The sequence below is a fragment of the Vipera berus genome (assembly GCF_964194415.1).
Source record: "Vipera berus genome assembly, chromosome: 3".
NCBI classification, from domain to species: Eukaryota; Metazoa; Chordata; class Lepidosauria; order Squamata; family Viperidae; genus Vipera; species Vipera berus.
Window position 1 is genome coordinate 2,189,144 of NC_138204.1, and position 20,026 is coordinate 2,209,169.

At 51.1% G+C, this 20,026-nt stretch overlaps 1 protein-coding gene across 1 annotated transcript in view; it reads left to right on the top strand.

The window, feature by feature from the left end:
• The window catches only part of NOL4L (nucleolar protein 4 like), a gene marked incomplete at its 5' end in the record, with an annotated part of 45,356 nt that extends 27,463 nt beyond the window's left edge, over positions 1-17,893 (top strand). Inside the window, 6 exons of the mRNA XM_081323631.1 lie at positions 2,513-2,784; positions 3,551-3,736; positions 8,008-8,199; positions 9,734-9,856; positions 11,423-11,633; positions 15,975-17,893. Of these exons, the coding sequence (XP_081179757.1) occupies positions 2,513-2,784; positions 3,551-3,736; positions 8,008-8,199; positions 9,734-9,856; positions 11,423-11,633; positions 15,975-16,177 (1,187 nt within the window). The 3' untranslated portion in view covers positions 16,178-17,893. The remainder of the gene's footprint in view (positions 1-2,512; positions 2,785-3,550; positions 3,737-8,007; positions 8,200-9,733; positions 9,857-11,422; positions 11,634-15,974) is intronic.
• Positions 17,894-20,026: the final 2,133 nt, after the last annotated feature.

Below are 20,026 nucleotides of genomic sequence, written 5' to 3' on the forward strand. Positions count from 1 at the left end.
TGGAGGTGGGAGAGGAAGCCGAGGGGGGGGGGGAAGAGATGGGGGGGGGTCATCTCCTTGCCTCCTTTGTTTGCCATCCAGCTTTCGCTCCGGGCAGAAAGCAGCCGGGTGGGCACCCTTGGCACAGGAGAGGAGCACCAGAAGTGGGGAGGGTCCCCCAGAATGGGGGGTCTGCAGAGGGGGGGAGGAAATGGGGGGCCTGGAAGGCCGTAGAGGTCAACCCAGGTGGGAAGGGGCACCCAGGAGAGAGCTGGGTAGGAGACCTCTTCAATGCAACCCCCCCCCTCGACTGCCGAGCAGGGAGGCAGTGCCAGCCCCCCCCCCTCCCCACGTGCACTTGGCAGAGTGGATTCCAGGCCTGGAACAAGGGTGTTTTTTTCCATTGGGGGGGAGGGGGGTGTGGGCTGTTGCTTGGCACGTGGGCCGTCTCAGTGGGAAGCTGGGAAAGAGCAGAGCCTGTAACGGGGGGGGGGGAGGAGGAGGAGTAAAGGAAGGAAGGAAGGAAGGAGAGGAGGAAGAAGATAAATAGAAGGGAGGGGAGGAGGAGGATAAAGAAGGAAGGAAGGAAGGAAGGGGAGGAGGAAGGAAAAGGATAAAGAGAAGGAAGAAAAGAAGGAAGGAGAGAGGTAAGAAAGGAAGAGGATAAAGAGAAGGAAGGAAGGGAGGAAGGAGATGAGGAAGAGGATAAAGAGAAGGAAGGAAGGGAGGAAGGAGATGAGGAAGAGGATAAAGAGAAGGAAGGAAGGAGGGGAGGAGGAGGAAGAGGATAAAGAGGAAGGAAGGAAGGAAGGAGATGAGGAAGAGGATAAAGAGGAAGGAAGGAAGGAAGGAGATGAAGAAGAGGATAAAGAGAAGGAAGGGAGGGAGGAAGGAGATGAGGAAGAGGATAAAGAGAAGGAAGGGAGGGAGGAAGGAAATGAGGAAGAGGATAAAGAGAAGGAAGGAAGGAGGGGAGGAGGAGGAAGAGGATAAAGAGGAAGGAAGGAAGGAAGGAGATGAGGAAGAGGATAAAGAGGAAGGAAGGAAGGAGGAAGGAGATGAGGAAGAGGATAAAGAGAAGGAAGGAAGGGAGGAAGGAGATGAGGAAGAGGATAAAGAGAAGGAAGGAAGGAAGGAGATGAGGAAGAGGATAAAGAGAAGGAAGGGAGGGAGGAAGGAGATGAGGAAGAGGATAAAGAGAAGGAAGGAAGGGAGGAAGGAGATGAGGAAGAGGATAAAGAGAAGGAAGGAAGGAGGGGAGGAGGAGGAAGAGGATAAAGAGGAAGGAAGGAAGGAGGGGAGGAGGAGGAAGAGGATAAAGAGGAAGAGGGGGAGGAGGAGGTAGAAGGAAAGGAGGAGGAGGAGGAATCAGGAGGAGGAAGACAACGAGGAGGAGGAGGAGGAAGAAAGGCCTGCAGCTTGGCTGGCATCACTGGCAACCATCATAAATATGAGTCAGTGGCCACGTTTGATCACACGATCATCGTGGGAAACGCCGCTTGGGCCGTCAATGGGAAGAAACAGCTGACAGTTGTAAGTCGAGGACAGCCTGTATTTGAAAGCCTAAAAACCTTGCTTAAAATGTAAAACAGGCAAGCGAGGTTATAAAAAAATTTTTAAAAAGCAAAAAAAGAAAAACTATTAAAAAGCAGGGGAGGGATTTTCAGGGGGCTGCCTGGTTGAGTTGGAGTGGTGTGTTGATTGATTGATTGATTAAACCAGGGGTCTTCCAACTTGGCCCTTGGATGACTTGTGGACTTCAACTCCCAGAATTCCTCAGCCAGGCACGCCTGGCTGAGGAATTCTGGGAGTTGAAGTCCACAAGTCATCCAAGGGCCAAGTTGGAAGACCCCTGGATTAAACCAATTTATGCACCCGCTCAACTGTCACACCGCTGACCCTGGGTGGCTTGCAATCTTAATAAAACCCATCATATCATAAAAACCCATAAGGAAAAAAGCACACACACACACACACACACACACACACACACACACACACACCTCTTGAAAGCAACAGTGAAATCAAATTAGCCCCTGGAGGGGGGGGTCCATCTCTACTCAGGGTCCCCAGGCCGTCCTCCTCCTCCTCCTCCTCCTCCTCCTCATTATTATTATTATTATTATTATTATCCCCACGGTCACATGATCCAAATGAAGGCACTTGACAACTGCTTCATCTTTATGACGGTTGCAGTGTCCTGGTGTGTGTTTGTGTGTGTGTGTGTGTGTGTGTGTGTCAGTGTGTCACGTGATCCCCTTTTGCGGCTTTCCGACGTGCAGAATCAACGGTGAAGCTTGATTCGGTGTGACTAATTTCACAACGGCAATGATTCGCTTCACGTGACAAGAAGGGAAGGTCGTAAAACGGGGCGAAGGTCACTTGTTCAGAGCTCCCTCCGCAGCAGAAGCTTTGGGCTCAGTTGCTCCCCGTAGCTGAAGCTCCTGGATAGTCTTCAAGGGCAGCCCCCTACAGAGCACCTTGCAGTAGTCCAGACAGTGAGCACATTTACTCTCTCTCTCCCACCTTGCAGACGATTCCTCTTCAGAGAGTTGCAGCGGGAACGGCTCGTCCACGTTGAACCCGTCCACCTCCAGCAGCACTCAGGGCGATGCCACCTACGCCGAGGTGAACGGCAATGGAGCGGGCGCCCCTATGGACTTCAGTGCCTCGTCGGAGGACCAACCCATCAACCTCTGCGACAAGCTGGCGACCGCTCACGTCACCTCCACCTACCAGTCGGACAGCTGCAGCGCCGATGGCCTGCGCAGCCGGACGAAGTATGGAGCCAAAAGCACAACAGAGGTGGGTCCAGATGCTCCGCCTGGTCACGGTGCCCCTGCCACCAGCGTCGCCCAAGCCTTGTGCCGGCATGCATGGCCCTGTTTGCGTCACATGCACAATCACAACCGCATGCGTTTGTGCGCACGCGGCCCCATTCACGTGTGGGTACACTCACACCCTCCCCACTCGCCCGAGTGTTGCGGCGTCGTGTGGGTGCTAGCTTCGCCCAAGCACCACGCGTGGGTGCGTGGCCCTGTTTGTGTTGCACGCACAATCACGACCGGGTGCGTTTGTGGGCACGCAGCCCCGTTCACACGTGGGTGCACTCACACTCTCCCCACTCACCTGAGTGTTGCGTCGTCGTGTGGGTGCTAGCTTCGCCCAAGCCTTATGCGGGCGTGCATGGCCCTGTTTGCGTCACATGCACAATGGCCCTGTTCACACGTGGGTACATTCACACCCTCCCCACTCGCCCAAGTGTTGCGGCGTCGCGTGGGTGCTAGCTTCGCCCAAGCATCGCGCGGGGGTGCGTGGCCCTGTTTGCATTGCACGCACAATCGCCACCCTGTTTGGGCGCAGGTGGCCCCCGTTCACACATGGGTGCACTCGCCAACGTAAATGCGTCTCCACCAGCACCACCCCTCCTTGGGCCACGAACCCAGAAAGGTTGGGGATAGAGGTGGACCTGAGGAGGGTGAGTGACCCTGGCAGAAAAAGTCCCAACAGGATGTTGGGGGGGGGCGTTAAGTAGAGGGTCCAAGTTGGTGACTTCTTCTTCTCCCGTCAGTCCCCTCCCTACAGCTCCGGCAGCTATGACTCGGTGAAGACGGAGGTCAGTGGATGTCCCGAAGACCTGACCGTGGGCAGAGCTCCCACTGCCGATGATGACGACGATGACCACGATGACCACGAGGACAACGACAAGATGAATGACTCAGAAGGCATGGATCCCGAGCGGCTAAAGGCTTTCAATGTACGGACCGAGGACGCATTCGTGGTGATGATAACTTCTGGGTAGTTTCTTGGTTGCTGTGCGCCGACAGACAGACTCTGCAACTGCAGAGAGTAGAATAGAATAACAGAGTCGGAAGGGACCTTGGAGGTCTTCTAGTCCAACCCCCTGCTCAGGCAGCAAACCCTATACCCTTTCGGACAAATGGCTGTCCAGTCTCTTCTTAAAAACTTCCAGTGTTGGAGCATTCACAGCTTCTGGAGGCAGGTTGTTCCACTGGTTAATTGTCCTCACTGTCAGGAAGTTTCTCCTTAGTTCTAGGTTGCTTCTCTCCTTGATTAGCTTCCATCCGTTGCTTCTTGTCCTGCCTTCAGGCGCTTTGGGGAATAGCTTGACTCCCTCTTCTTTGGGGCAGCCCCTGAGATACTGGAAGGCTGCTATCATGTCCCCCCTGGTCCTTCTCTTCATTAAACTAGCCCAGGGGTAGGCAACCTCGGCTCTTTTATGACTCATGGACTTTAACTCCCAGAATTCCTGAGCCAGCTTGGCTGGCTTGGCTGGCTGAGGAATTCTGGGAGTTGAAGTCCATGAGTCATAAAAGAGCCGAGGTTGCCTACCCCTGAACTAGACAGACCCAATTCCAGCAACGGAATATATGTTTTAGCCTCCAGTCCCCTAATCATCTTTGTTGCTCTTCTCTGTACCCTTTCTAGAGTCTCGACATCTTTTTTACATTGTGGTGACCAAAACTGGATGCAGGATTCCAGCTGTGGCCTTACTAAGGCTTTACAGAGTGGCTTTAGTCTTTTGACTAACAGCCACAATGGAGAGGAGGAGTTCAATTTGCTAAGCAAGGCACTTTGAGTGAGTCATACCCGGTCTTGCAAGCTTTTTTTTGCCCCGGTTGTTAAACAAGTCACTGCAGTTGTTAAAGTGAATCATGCAGTCACTTTGCTTGTTGGAAGCTGGCTGGGAAGGTTGCAAGTGGTGATCTTGTGATCCAGGGATGCTGCAACCCCCGTAAATACACACCATTTTTAAGTCCCTTATTTCAGTGCTGTTGTAACTCTGAATGGTTGTAAGGACCACCTGGAACTACATAACTGTAGATATACAAATATAGAAAAAGTGGTATCTTGCTCAATAGTAGTAACTGTGAGAGGGATCTCGGAGTCCTAGTGGACAATCACTTAACTATGAGCCAGCCGTGTGCTGCAGCTGCACAAAAGAGCCAACACAGTGCTCGGCTGCATTAACAGAGGGATAGAATCAAGATCACGTGAAGTACTAATACCACTTTACAAGGCCTTGGTAAGACCACACTTGGAATACTGCATCCAGTTTTGGTCACCACGATGTAAAAAAGATGTTGAGACTCTAGAAAGGGTACAGAGAAGAGCAACAAGGATGATTGGGGGGCTAAAACATATAGGGAACGGTTGCAGGATTTGGGTAGGTCTAGTTTAATGAAGAGAAGGACGAGGGGGGACAGGATAGCCGTCTTCCAGTATCTCAGGGGCTGCCCCAAAGAAGAGGGAGTCAAGCTCTTCTCCAAAGCACCTGAAAGGTAGGACAAGAAGCAACAGATGGAAACTCATCAAGGAGAGAAGCAACCTGGAACTCAGGAGAAATTTTCTGACAATGAGAACAATTAATCAGCGGAACTACCTGCCTCCAGAAGTTGTGGCTGCTCCATCACTGGAGGCTTTTAAGAAGAGACAGGACAGCCATTTGTCTGAAATGGTATAGAACAGGGGTGTCAAACTCAATTTCACTGAGGGCCGCATCAGCATTGCGGTTGCCCTCAAGGGGCCGGGTGGGTGTGGCCTACTGGGTGGGCGTGGCTAGAGTGCGTAAGGCCTACTGGGTGGGCGTGGCCAGCTCTACATCGTTCGCATCAAGGGTGCCTATGGGGGCCTGGGCAGGAGTGGGACAGATCTGGGGGTCTCTGCAGAAGGAGGGTCTCTGGGCCAGGGCCAAGGCAGTGGGGGCCGTTCCCTCCCTGTTTCCAGGATGGGTTCGCGGGCCACATGAAACCACTTCGCGGGCCGGATCCGGCCCCCGGGCCTTGTGTTTGACATGTCTGGTATAGGGTCTCCTGCATGAGCTGGGAGGGTTGGACTAGATGACCTCCAAGGTCCCTTCTCGCTGTGTTACTTCTAGGGAGGGTCTAGGGTCCTCACCCTCTTCCTGCCCACCAGACAGCTCAGCTGTCTCTTCCCTTTTGCAACTCTAGACCATATTCCACCTCATGCTGGTCTTCTACGTCTAATGTCCTGTGGGAGACACTTTCCTGGCACCCCAGCTGAGACCCCAAAATGGTGGTCCCCCCAGAGCTACCATCCGTTTAGTGATCGCTCAAAGTTAACGGTAATTTAAAACGTAACTTATGGCTGGTTCGCACACGTCCGAGCACGGCAGCTTCCCTGGGATCACGTGACCAAAATCCAGACGCTTGGAACTTGGCCGGCATGTACGATAGTCGCAGCGTCCCAGGGTCATGTGATTCCCCTAGCGCAGTGGTTAGGATGGTGCGTTCCAGGCTGACTCTGCCCACAGCCGGGAGTTCGATCCTGACCAGCTCAAGGTCGACTCAGCCTTCCCTCCTTCTGAGGTCAGTAAAGTGAGGACCCAGATTGTTTGGGGGGCAACAGGCTGACTCTGTGAACCACTGAGAGGGGGCTGTAAAGGAGTGCGAAGCGGTAGATAAGTCTAAGTGCTATTGCTATCTGTGTCTCATCACTCTGTCTCTCACTGTTTGTCTGTGTCTATTTATCTCGTCTATCATCTATCCATCTCTCTCTCTCTCTCTCTCTCTCTCTCTCTCTCTCTCTCTCTATCTATCTATCTATCTCTATCTATCTCTATCTATCTATCTATCTATCATCTATCTATCTATCTATATATATGTAAATTACTAACAAAGAATTAATGTTTATTTATTATTTTTATTTATTTTTATTTTAATTCCATTTATATCCCGCCCTTCTCCGAAGACTCAGGGCGGCTTACAAGCTTAGCAGTAGCCTTCATTCTATGTATATGCCTCCTTATTAGGGCTTTCATACACCCCCCAAGCGGCATTATTACAAAGTCGGCTTAATTGCCCCCAACAATCTGGGTCCTCATTTTACCTACCTCGGAAGGATGGAAGGCTGAGTCAACCTTGAGCCTGGTGGGATGCGAACCTGCACTAATTGCAGGCAGCTGGTGTTACTTAAGGTGTTACTTAATGTTAGTAATTTACATAAATATATGAGCTGTCACCGGTGTGACTACAGCCTGTTCGATGGCCTTCAAGATAGGCTGAAACAGGAAATAAAGATTTGCCCCATGTTTGGGGCCTAGCAAGGTAATCTAAATAGTTAACAAGTATTTCACACACACACACACACACACACACACACACACATATATCCATCCAAATATCTATCTATCTATCTATCTATCTATCTATCTATCTATCTATCTATCTATCTATCTATCTATCTATCTATCCATCCATCCATCCAAATCTATATCTATCTATCTGTCTGTCTGTCTATCCATTCATCCAAATCTATATCTATCTATTTCTCTGTCTATCCCTCCATCCAAATCTATATCTATCTATCTATCTATCTATCTATCTATCTATCTATCTATCTATCTATCTATCTATCTATCTATCCATCTATCTATTTATCTGTCTATCATCTATCTATCTATCCATCCATCCAAATCTATATCTATCTGTCTGTCTGTCTATCCATCCATCCAAATCTATATCTATCTATTTGTTTGTCTGTCTATCTATCCATCCATCCAAATCTATCTATCTATCTATCTATCTATCTATCTATCTATCTATCTATCTATCTATCTATCTATCTATCTATCTATCTATCTATCTAAATGCAGTATTGCAAACCAATTCTGCCCACTGCCAGCAGTTCGAATCTCAGCCTTGAAATCCTTCCGAGCTCTATCAATTGAGAGTCCCAGATTGTTTGGGGGCAACAGGCTGACTCTAAACCGCTCAGAGAGAGCTGGAAAGCCCTGCGGGACAGCAGATAAGCCCAAGTGCCATTTTGCGCCCTTCTTAGCAGGCTTCCTACCAGCAAAGTCAATCGGGGGAAGCCAGATTCGCTCAGGAGCCTCACGGTTCGCTTAACCACTGCAGCGATCCGCTTAAACCCCCGTGACCCAAAAAACGGGCTGTAAAGTGGGCCGTGAGTCGAGGGCCGCCTGTCGTCGCTCGCGCGGGCCTAGCCAAAGCCAAAGCCTGATGGGTTTCCCCATTACCTGTGCAGATGTTTGTGCGTCTCTTTGTGGACGAGAACCTGGACCGGATGGTGCCCATCTCCAAGCAGCCCAAAGAGAAGATCCAGGCCATCATCGAATCCTGCAGCCGGCAATTCCCGGAGTTCCAGGAACGAGCGCGCAAACGCATCCGCACTTACCTCAAATCCTGCCGCCGCATGAAGAAGAACGGCATGGAGATGGTGAGGACGGGGGTCTTTGCGGCGTTTCCCCGCCCACCCGTCCTGTTTTTCCCTCCCTCTTTCCCTCTCTCCCTCCTTCAAAATGTCAGGAAAGTCTTTTCCAAAGGGAGTTCGGACCTCCCAGTGGCCAACAGAGCTGCCGTTAAGGCGATGAAACGTCTGGAGCCGCCGTGGGCAACTGTGCCCGTTTCAGAGTGGTGGACTTCGACTCCCAGAATTCCTCAGCCAGCATGGCTGGCTGAGGAATTCTGGGAGTCGAAGTCCACCACTCTGAAACGGGGCAGCTGTGGGCACCCCCTGCCGACTTTGCAACCCGTGGACTTCGACTCCCAGAATTCCTCAGCCAGATCCCATTCATCCTAGCATGAAAAGGGGTCTAACCCCTTGCTTACGGGACTTCAGGCATTGGGGGAAAAGGCCCAATACCGGAAAGCTAAGTTGATTTCTTCGTTTGCTTTTTCTAGATTGACAGATCTCAGCGGTGCATTTTTTCAGGAGGCAACTGGACTTGCCTTGTTTTCCTTCGAAGACCTTTCACTTCCCATCCGAGAGGCTTCTTCAGCTCTGCCTGGAGGGTGGTGGGTTGAAGAGCTGAAGAAGCTTCTCGGGAAAGAAAGAAGCGAAACGTCATCAGAGAAAAACTAGAAAGAGAAAAAGCTTCGTTGGGATAACTGTGACTTGGGTTACTTGAGAATCTCCATAGACATTGATTGACAGGTGGATCCTGAAGTGGCGTTTGCAGGGGGGAGGGGGAGGAGGGGGAGGGGGATGAAGAGGAGAAGGGGGAGAGGAGGAGGAGGGGAGAGGGGAAAGGATGAAGATGAGGAGGGAAAGGGAGGAGGAGGAAGAGAATTATGGGGTCCCTGGTGCTCTCTGAGCTTGGTGGTTTTCTTGCAGACGTTTCATGACCCAACTAGGTAACATCATCAGTGCTGGAAGGGAGTGGGGTTTGTGGAGGAGGAGGAGGAGGAGGAGGAGGGCGACTGTGGGGTCCTTGGTGCTCTCTGAGCTGGATGGTTTTCTTGCAGACGTTTCATGACCCAACTAGGGAACATCATCAGTGCTGGAAGGGAGTGGGGTTTGTGGAGGAGGAGGAGGAGGAGGAGGAGGGCGACTGTGGGGTCCTTGGTGCTCTCTGAGCTGGATGGTTTTCTTGCAGACGTTTCATGACCCAACTAGGGAACATCATCAGTGCTAGAAGGGTGTGAGGTGTGTGGAGAGGAGGAGGAAGAGGAGGAGGAGGAGGAGGAGGGCGACTGTGGGATCCTTGGTGCTCTCTGAGCTGGATGGTTTTCTTGCAGACGTTTCATGACCGAACTAGGGAACATCATCAGTGCTAAAAGGGAAGAGGAGGAGGAGGACTGCGGGATCCTTGCTCAATGCATCTTAAAATTGCTTTAGATCTTTCGATTTTCTTCCCCTTTCTCTGCTTTTTTGGTCTCGATTGCTAGTGTTACTTTTTCTCAATTGTGTAGCCATAAATAGAGCCACATTCAGTTGTTCCAGTTTTCCTGAACATGTCCTTTTTCTTCAGACCAGGCCGACCCCTCCTCACCTGACCTCAGCCATGGCCGAGAACATCCTGGCAGCTGCTTGCGAAAGTGAGACCCGGAAAGCAGCCAAGCGGATGCGGCTTGAGATCTACCAGACGTCGCAGGTATCGGACCCAGCATCGGGCTATTTGCTGGCCTTGCGTATCCAGACAGGTTACCCCTTTACCACTTGCAAGAAGGCGCTGGGTCACATCCTCTATTCTGTATATTGTTTTCAGAATTGGGTTATTTGCTGGTCTGGAGTATCGGGAGAGGTTACCCCTTTACAGCTTACAAGAAGACTCCGGGTCCCATCCTTGATTCTGTACACTGTTTTCAGAATCGGGTTATTTGCTGGCCTGGAGTATCGAAATAGTTACCCCTTTACCGCTTGCAAGAAGGCTCAGGGTCCCATGTTTTCAGAATTGGGTTATTTGCTGGCTTTGAGTATCGGGAGAAGTTACCCCTTTACCGCTTGCAAGAAGGCACTGAATCCCATCCTCAATTCTGCACCCTGATTTGTTTCAAACCCTTACACCATCAGAGTTAATATTCATGCCACACGTCACTCCTAAAACTGACTCTACTATAATATAGTCTTCCACTTACAACCGTTTGTTTAGCGGCCATTCTCAATGGCACTGAAAAAAGTGACATGATCGCAGAACATTCCCAGGGTTACAGGATGAAAATTCCGGCGCTTGGCAACTGGCATATACAGGTAGTCCTCCACTTAACAACATTTCACTTAGTGACCATCAAAGTTACGATGGCACTGGAAAAAAAGTGACTTATGACCATTTTTCACACCAGCGACCATTGCAGCGTCTCCTTGGTCACGTGATCAAAATTTAGACACTTGGCAACTGACTCATATTTATGACGGTCGCAGTATTCCGGGGTCACGTGATCCCCTTTTGCGACCTTCCGACAAGCAAAGTCAATGGGGAAGCCAGACTGACTTAACAACCGTGTTCCTACCTTAACAACTGCCGTGATTCCCTTAACGGTAGCAAGAGAGGTTGTAAAATGGAGCAAAGCTCGCTTAACAACCATCCCGCTTAGCAACAGAAACTTTGGGCTCCATTGTGGTCCTAAGTCGAGGACTACCTGCATTTAGGATGTTGCCAGCCTCCTGGGGTCATGTGATGGCTGTGTTCCATGCTGTCAGACCTGCCTCAGCAAGGCCCCTAGGAAAGAAAGACCTTAGTGATCGGTTCTTTTACTAAGGCTTAGTGGTTGCCGCAAAAGCGGGGCTAGATCTGAGTAATCCCGCGCAAAAGATACAAACTATTCCCCTTTGTCCCAGCCCTCCCCCGTTGTCCAGTTCGTCACCGGCCAATGGTGTGCCACCTAGATATTTTGGGAACCACTGGGATGTTTGGTGCAATTCGCCCTCCGTTCCCAAGCTCCGTGGCCTTGAAGACGGGAACGGGCTGCTTTCTCACACCTCTGGTTTCCGTCACCCCTGCCTCCACCCCCCTCCCTGTTTTTCATCTCCACCCCGTACACGTTTTTTGCCCATTTCCTCTCCTCCAGCCACCCAGCCACCCACCGCAAACAGTTGATGGCAGGATGGCAGCAAGGCGCCAAGCCGAAGATGGCAGCTCCGACACCGGCTGCAACCTCGCGGAGGGTCCCAATTCTCTTTGCTCCTGACACCGCCTGTCCTTTGTCTCTCCCCTTTGCAGGACGAGCCAGTTGCACTCGACAAGCAGCACTCCCGCGATTCGTCCACCTCCGTCACGCATTCGTCCTACTCACTGCCAGCCTCCTCTTCCTCCTTCTCCCAGGACCCCGTCTACATCAACGGGAGTCTGAATTACAGCTACCGCAGCTACGGGACGCTGGGAGGCACTTTGCAACCGACTCCTCCACTCCAGACAGGGAATCACAGTAACGGTAAGGAACGGAGCTCAGTCAAAATACAGCCAGAAGGGACCTTGGAGGTGTTCTAGTCCAACCCCCTACGTTAGGGGTCCCTAACCTGTGGGCTGCGACCCAGTAACAGGCCGTGGGCTGCTGGCCACCGTGCCGCGCACACACACCCACTCGTGCTAGCACTGCAGCCGTGGGGCACAAAAATGGGGTGCCATGCCACGCAGTGCAAAAATGGGCTGCTGCCGCGCTGCAGGGTGTGAAAACAAGACACCACTGTGCCGCGGGACGTGAAAACAGGACACTGTCGCACTGCAGGGCGTGAAAACAGGCCAATGCCGCACCTCAGGGCACAAAAATGGGATGCTGCTGTGCCTCGGGGCGCGAAAAGGGGCCGATGCTGCGCCTCAGGGCGCAGAAACAGGGCACTGTGCACAACAACGGAGCAGGGCTAGCATCACGCAAGCGCTAGCCTCGCCTCGTTTGCGTCACGCGCATGCTCACGGCCCCCTGTGCATGCACGCATGTGTGCGTGCGTAAAATGCTTCCCCCTCCCTTTTCTTCCAGTCTGCCAACCAAGAAGGGTTGGTGATCTCTGCCCTATGCCATTTCACACAAATTGTTGTTCAATCTCTTCTTAAAAACCTTCAGTGATGGAGTACCCACAACTTCTGGTGGCGAGCCGTTCCACTGGTTAATTGTCCTGACTGTTAGGCAGTTTCTCCTTAGTTCCAGGTTGCTTCTCTCCTTGATGAGTTTCCATCCGTTGCTTCCTGTCCTGCCTTCGGGCGCTTTGGAGAATAGCTTGACTCCCTCTTCTTTGGGGCAGCCCCTGAGATACTGGAAGGCTGCTGTCATGTCCCCCCTCGTCCTTCTCTTCATTAGACTAGCCCACAGGTCGGCAACCCGCGGCTCCGGAGCCGCATGCAGCTCTTTGAGCCGTCTCCTGCAGCTCCCAGTCGCCCGGTGCGCGCGCACCTCTTCGAACGGGCAGTGGCACCGCCCGTTCCGAGAGGTGCGCGCGCACCTTTCCGAAGGGCGGAGGTGCGCGCGCACCTCTCCAAACCGCCGCCATCCCGTTCGGAGACCTGCCGCGTTCATCAAACATGGACGAACGCGGCAGCTGTGCAAACGGGACGGCGGCGGTTTGGAGAGTACGCGCGCACCTCTCCCAAGCCGCCGCCGTCCCGTTTGCACAGCTGCCGCATTCGTCCATGTTTGACGAACGCGGCAGGTCTCCGAACGGGACGGTGCGCACCTCTCCAAAGGGGAGACCCGTCGCCGCGCAGGTGCCTCCCATTTTGCGACCCAATTTCTGCAACCCTTCTTCATATGTTTTAGCCTCCAGGTCTTTAATCATCCTAGTTGCTCGTCTTCAGCCAGATCCTTCAGCAACTCATGGATGCAACTCATCCGGTTGTGGAGATCTTGGAATTTATGCTAAGAAAAGGGTCCCCCCCCCACCTCTCCATTTGCATCCTTGCCTGGTTTTGCCAAGTTTCTAGTCCTTCCTCTTTCTAACTTGCTTGATCACCTCTTTGGTGATTGTCGTGGCTGCCATGTTTTCTTACTGAGGCACACATGCTGGAGCGAAAGAAACCATACAAAATCCAGATGTTGGCTACAGCCATGGAGCGGGAGACTTTTTGATGTGCTTCAACAGGGCTAAATCGCTATTTTTCCTTGTTTAATCTCCTTCAACTGACTTACAGACATAGTTTGCTCAGGAAACGTGGGTAGAACAAGAGGTGGCTTCAGTGCACGGAGATAGCACAGACTTACATACATGGTTAAAGAAGCTCCATTTAAAGGATTCTGAATTCTGCATGGGTCTTTTGCTGAAAGTGCCTTACACTGTGAGTAGTCCTCAACTTACGACCACAGTTTGGAGTGGATTTTCCATTGCTAAGCAAGGCAATGGTGAAGCGGCTGATTTTGTGGACTTTTGCCACAGTTGTTAAGTTGAATCGCTGCCGTTAAGTGAATCATGCGGTCGTTAAGTGAATCCAGCTCCCCCCCCTTTGAGTTTGCTTGTCGGACGCCAGCCTGAAGGTCACAAATGGGGATCGTATGACCCCGGGGGGCACTGCAACCGTCGTAAATATAAGGCAGTTGCCAAGTGCCTGAATTTTGATCATCTGACCGAGGGGAAGCGGTGACGGTCGTTAAGTGTAAAGACTAGTCGTAAGCAACTTTTTTTCAGGCCCATTGTAACTTTGACTTTATTTACTTATAAAACGTGTAGGCTGCCCAAGCATTAACTCTGTTTTGCGGCTTTTTAAAGCAGCCCCCCTCTTTTCTTGGGTTCAAGCTCTTTTCACAGCCTGGCATGCTGTAAATCAGAAGCATTGCACAGCCGCTGCCTGTTAGGGTGACACGATGGCAGCATTCCAGAACTTAAGGGGCTGCCCCAAAGAAGAATTAACCAGTGGAACTGCTCGCCTCCAGAAGTTGTGGGTGCTCCAACACTGGAGGTTTTGAAGAAAGGACTGGACAGCCACTTGTCTGAAATGGTCTAGTCTAGGGTTTCCTGCCTGAGCAGGGGGCTGGACTAGATGACCTCCAAGGTCTATTCTGTTCTGTTCTGTTCCATTCCATTCCATATTTTCTGTTCCATTCCGTTCCATATTTTCTATTCCATTCCATTCCATTCCAATTCTATTCTATTCTAATTCCATTCCATATTTTCTATTCTATTCTAATTCATTCCATTCCATTCCAACTTCTATTCTATTCCATTCCATTCTATTCTATTCCATTCCATATTTTCTGTTCTGTTCCCTTCCCTTCCATATTTTCTATTCTAATTGTAATTGTAATTATAATTCCATTCCATTCTATTCTACTCCTCTCTCTCTCTCTCTCTCTGTATGTGTGTGTATGTGTGTGTATGTATGTGTGTGTGTGTGTGTGTGTGTGTATATATATATATATATATATATATATATATATATATATATATATATATATATATATATATATATATATATATATATATATATATATATATATATATATATATATATATATATATATATATATATATATATATATATATATATATATATATATATATATATATATATATATATATATATATATGAGGTTTTCGCGGGTGTTCGTATGTGGATCTTTGGTTATTCGGGTTTTTCCCCGCGTAGAACTAAAGGTGTAGGGGTGACGTTTCGACGGAATCCCATCCGTCATCATCAGGCTGGTGGCTTCTGCTTCCTTCTTCTGGGAGAAGCATGTGGCTGTTTGTTCCTCTTTTTTAAACTGCCAGAGGGGGTGTGTTCTGTGGGTGGAGGTGTGCTCTGATTGGGTGGGGGATTAGGTGTGTTCTGATTGGGTGGGAGTGTGTTTTGAATGGTGGGTGTGTTTTGAGTGGATGGGCTGGTCTCAGCTGCCAGCCTTAGACCTGAGCTGGTGAGTTGTGCTGCTTTTGTTCGGCTTCGTGTTTGTGGCGGTGCCATGTTTTTGTAGTGGGTGTCAGTTTGCTTATTGTGTGGTTTGGAGGGGTTTAAAGTGGCTGATGTTGCAGCTGTAGTTAGGTTTCTGTTTTGTGGTTGTGCCTCGTTATCATTGTGGGTTCGGATTTGCTTTTTGAATGGTTGTGTGGTGGTGATGTCATGTGGTGTTATCATGAGTTTGGGTCTGGTATCATTCTTGGTGGTTGGGACTCGTCTGTCAATCAAGGCGGGTTTCCAAATGGTTGGTAGGCGAGAGGTATCATCTCGTTTGTTCATGCTGTGGGGGCGTTTTTCTATCTCAATGGCTTCTATGATTATTCTGTTGTTAAAATGTTCAATTTTGGCGATAGTTTTGGTTTTTTTAAAAATCAATTTCATGTCCCGTGGCTTCAAAGTGTTGGACCAGGGATGAAGTTTGTTCTCCCTTTCTGAGTGAGTTTTTGTGCTCTTCAATGCGTGCACTTATTTTTCTGTTGGTCTGTCCGATGTATGTGGTGGGGCAGGTGGTGCATGGGATTTCGTATACTCCTTGGTTTTCTAAGCCAATTATGTCCTTGGGGTTTCTTAGGATGGTGGATATTTTTCTGTCTGTGTAGAATGCTGTTTTGATGTTGTGTTTTTGGATATATATATATATTCAAAAAACCTTGACAAATACTTAAACATATATATATATATATATATATATATATATATATATATATATATATATATATATATATATATATATATATATATATATATATATATATATATATATATATATATATATATATATATATATATATATATATATATATATATATATATATATATATATATATATATATACTGTATATATATATATCTGCCCATCCCTCGGACCTGATGTCTTGGTTCTTCCTCCGGTTTGCAGGCCCTACTGACCTCAGCATGAAAAGTGGCACTTCCAGCACCACCACCCCTGCCAACAGCACGAACCGGGGGGTGCCGGCCGCCCAGCTCAGCCCAACTGAGATCAGTGCCGTGCGGCAGCTGATCGCCGGCTACCGGGAGTCCGCTGCCTTTCTCCTCCGGTCGGCCGACGAACTGGAAAACCTCATTTTACAGCAGAATTGACTGCTTCCTCCCTGGCGGCTCTGGTGCCGGAAGAGACTGTCGTCCACCCCCCCCCCACCCACCCTCGGCCCAGGCTTTCTCGATAAATCTGCTCAGGACTGGCCGAGCCTCTGCCGCTGTCACCGCCCTGGCAAAGGTTGGAGACCCCGAGAGATTCCTTTTTGTTCTTCTTCGACCGGGAGCCCCGGGGGACCCCAGGAGTCTCCTGCCTTTGAGAGCTGACCGAGCCAGTGCCCTTTGCCAACCGGAGCCGGCCTCGCAGCCTGGAAAGATGGGGACCGCGGTGGTTTTGGGGGAGATGGAGGGGGCTCGGGCTGGCAGAGAGCTTGAGGCAGAGTCGGGATTTTCTCGCGGAGCCCGGCTACAGTAGAAGTCCCTCTTTCTCTCCCCCCCCCAGTCCCTCCTTTTTCTTAGGAATTGCATATTTATTGAGAAATGCACCAGTCCGGTCCCTCCAGACCTCTCCTGCCCCCCCCCACCCCGGTTCTATTCTCCTCCCTCCCCGTAATTTATTTTTTTTCCTAACAAAGAAAAAAGAAAAAAAAAGATTCTTGAGTTTGTAAAGAATTGCCACTTTTTGTGTCTCTCAGCGAGGAAGGGAGTTGATCCTGCACCGTCTCACCAGCTGTTCCGTGAAGGGAACCAGCCAGGCGTCGGCACACTGGGGCCCGAAGCCGGTCTTGGGAGGACTTTCCAGGCTCATTTTAGGGCCAAAGCACACCGGCTTTCCTCCTCCTGCTCCTCACCACCTCCTCACCACGTCCTCACCACCTCGCTCTTACCACCTTGTCTTTACCACCTCACCACCTCCTCCTCGTCCTCACGTCCTCACCACCTCACCCTTACCACCTCACCATGTATGTCCTCTCCTCACATCCTCACTACCACCTCGTCCTCTCACCACCTCCTTGCCCTTACCACCTCACCACCTCGTCCTCTCCTCTTCACCACCTCGTCCTCACCACCACCTCACCTCCTCGTCCTCACCACCACCTCATTCTCACCTCCTCCTCCTCCACACTACCTCACTCCTGGCTGCTCCCTGCTGGCCCCGGCTCACTTTTGAGGAGCCCAAGGTGGCCCCCGGCTGCAGGGCTTGCGAGAGAGTGGCAAGAACCCCCACTCCCCCAAAATGGAAAGCGTGTGGAGAGGGGCGAGCAGGAGCCCATTGGAGTCATGCTGGTAGGTTTGCCAAGACAGAGAGGCACACCGAACGGCTGCCGGAGCCTGATTTTTGTGTGTCTGTGTGTGCAAAGGGATTGAGCCCCCTTTTTTTCCTCCTCCTCCAACCTGCCCCACCCCACCCCCCCGCCTTGCAAACGCAAACGCACTTGCTTTGTTGCTCAGTGCAATATTGACTGTGCTGCTACAAGAGGGAATGGAGGTGCTGGGGCAGCCGACGGGCGATTTTAGCAAAAGCAGCCTCAGCAGCAACCACTCGGGGCGCCAGTCTTGCCCTCCTGGCCCAGTCCTGCCCTCCCCACCGTGTCCCGAAGAAAGAGCCACCCCTGCGAGGTTGGGCAGAGAGAACGCCTCAGAGTTTTGGCTAACAGGCAGGCCGTTCCTTCCCATGCAGGGACCAGCGTTTCATTGTAGGTTTCTCCTAAGCTAGGGGCATCCAACCTCGGCCTGTGGACTTCGACTCCCAGAATTCCTCAGCCAGCTTTGCTGGCTGGGGAATTCTGGGAGTTGAAGTCCACATGGCTTAAACCCTGTGCTAAACCCATCTACTTTCTCCTCTCTCTGGTGCTCCAGAGTCAGGCCGGGATTTGAACCCAGCACCATCTGCTCCCCCCCCCCGAGGCTTTGCTGGGCGTGGGGACAGCAAGGCTGGCCTCCAAGGAGAAGGGGCCGGCCTCTCTTGCCCCCCCCAACTGTCCATAAACCAAGAAGGGGGGGCTCTTACAACGGAGGACAGGATCCATGTCTTTGCTAGCAATCCTATCCGTTCCCCCCTTCATTTGACCCTCTTCCGCCCCTCCCCACCATCCCGAGGGCCCCCCCCAAACTTTGTGTAAATAGTTCTTGTACCGGGTCTGACACGCCAACACCCTCGTGCAAAGCCCTTATTTGTGCAACAGCGGCAGAGACAATCGCTGTCCGGAAACACGTGAAGGTTCCCCCCACCCCTGACCCCCCCACCCCTTCCGTCTGCAATTTCGGGGCACATCAGGATTTGGGGAGGGAGGGGCGGCTGGTGACCCAGACTGGACAGAGGCAAAAGAGCTCCTTTGATGGAATTCGGGGTCCCTTAGCGCCGGCTGATGGCTCGCCCACCCTCTGCCCCCGTTTCACGTCTGGGGCTCCCCAAAGGGGCTCCTTGAGACCATCAAGAGGTGGCACTTGACTCGGCCTTGAGTTTGACTAGCCATCCCTCTCTGGATCTGGAAAAGTAGATCCTACAAGCCATGTTTTTCTAAGATTCTCCAGACACCTGGGCAGCAAGCCCTCTTTTTCCAGGCCAGTTCTCTGGGGTGTATTTGTGTGTGTGGGGGGGTGCTCAGCTGCTGTCCTCTTGGCATTGTGGGGTTTTTTTTTCGCAAGGTGAGCCCCCCCCCCCTGCTCTCCCGCAGCAGCATTTGGACCTGGGGAAAGGCATTTGGCGGGACACCCATCCCCCCCCCACCCCACCCCAAGCCCCATCTTTTAGAGGCCCAATTTTTTTCGTTGTTGGCCATCCCCTCAATTACTGGTCCCTTTCCCGAGGGGGGGGGGAAATGCTGCTTTGAACTCAGAGGGTTGGAAAAAAAAAATACAACTTTGCTTTGTATTTGTTTTTTGTAAGACTTTTTACAAAGGTAGTCTTAGCAATTTCCATCAGGAAAAAAAAAACCCGATTTAAAACAATCTCTCCCTGGTCTGATGATTTTTTTTATACCATTTTCGTGGTGCTTTTAGAAAAGGGGAAGAAAAAAAAAAAGGTTGTTTTTCCTTCTTCTCTCGGTGGTCGTTTCCGAACGGATCCACTCCGTTCTTTCTTCTTCACCTGTAATGTAACCTAAGACCAACGTGAATTCTTTGTACTTTTTTCCTCCTGACTTTGGACTCAGTGAAAGTGTACTGTTTACATGTACAGAAAACTCCCAGCGTCCCTCTGTGTCCGGCGAGACCCTCGTCTCGGCGAGGAAGACCCACCTCTCCCCCTCCCCTGCCTCATCTGCTTAGCTCAGCCACAGATCCGCTCACCTGTTTCCCGATGCCCATGGGGCTGGGCTGCTAGGATGGGCCGACCACCCGTGTCCCCTCCGGCCGGCTTGACATCAGAATGGCTAAAGACGGACACGTCCCAATCCGGACAGCTTTGTAAGACTTGTGTGGACTTCCAACGCCCAGACTTCCCTAGCCAGCCAGCCCCGTTTGGATGGTCGAGGAAAGGATTAACCATCTCTGCAGAGATTGCAGAGGAAAGGATTGCAAGAGAGCAAGCAGGCCAAAAAAAAAACCCCGGGAGCTACAGGTGAAAAGGAATGCGTCGGTGCCGGGTGTGTGTGTGTGTGTGGGGGGGATTCTGGGAGTTGAAGTACACAAGTCTTTAAAGTCGCCGAGGCCGGACACCCCTAGTTAAAGCAAAAGCCAGGTAACAGTACGGCCTCTCTTAGTAATGAGTGGCTTGTGGATAAACCCACACGAACGATGGTCTGCAGGCCGCTGGCGGGCACCAGGTTGCTTGCCGAGGCTAGGCATCCCCCTCTAGCCAAAACTGCAGGTGGGTTGAGCGGCCCGGCGAGTCTCCCCACCCACCACCACCACAACCCTCAGGAAGTGGGCAGCCAAAGCAGTAGCCCTCTGGTGCAGTTACAAAGCTGAGCCCACCCATTTCCCCCTTCCCCAGAAATGGGGGGGGGGAAA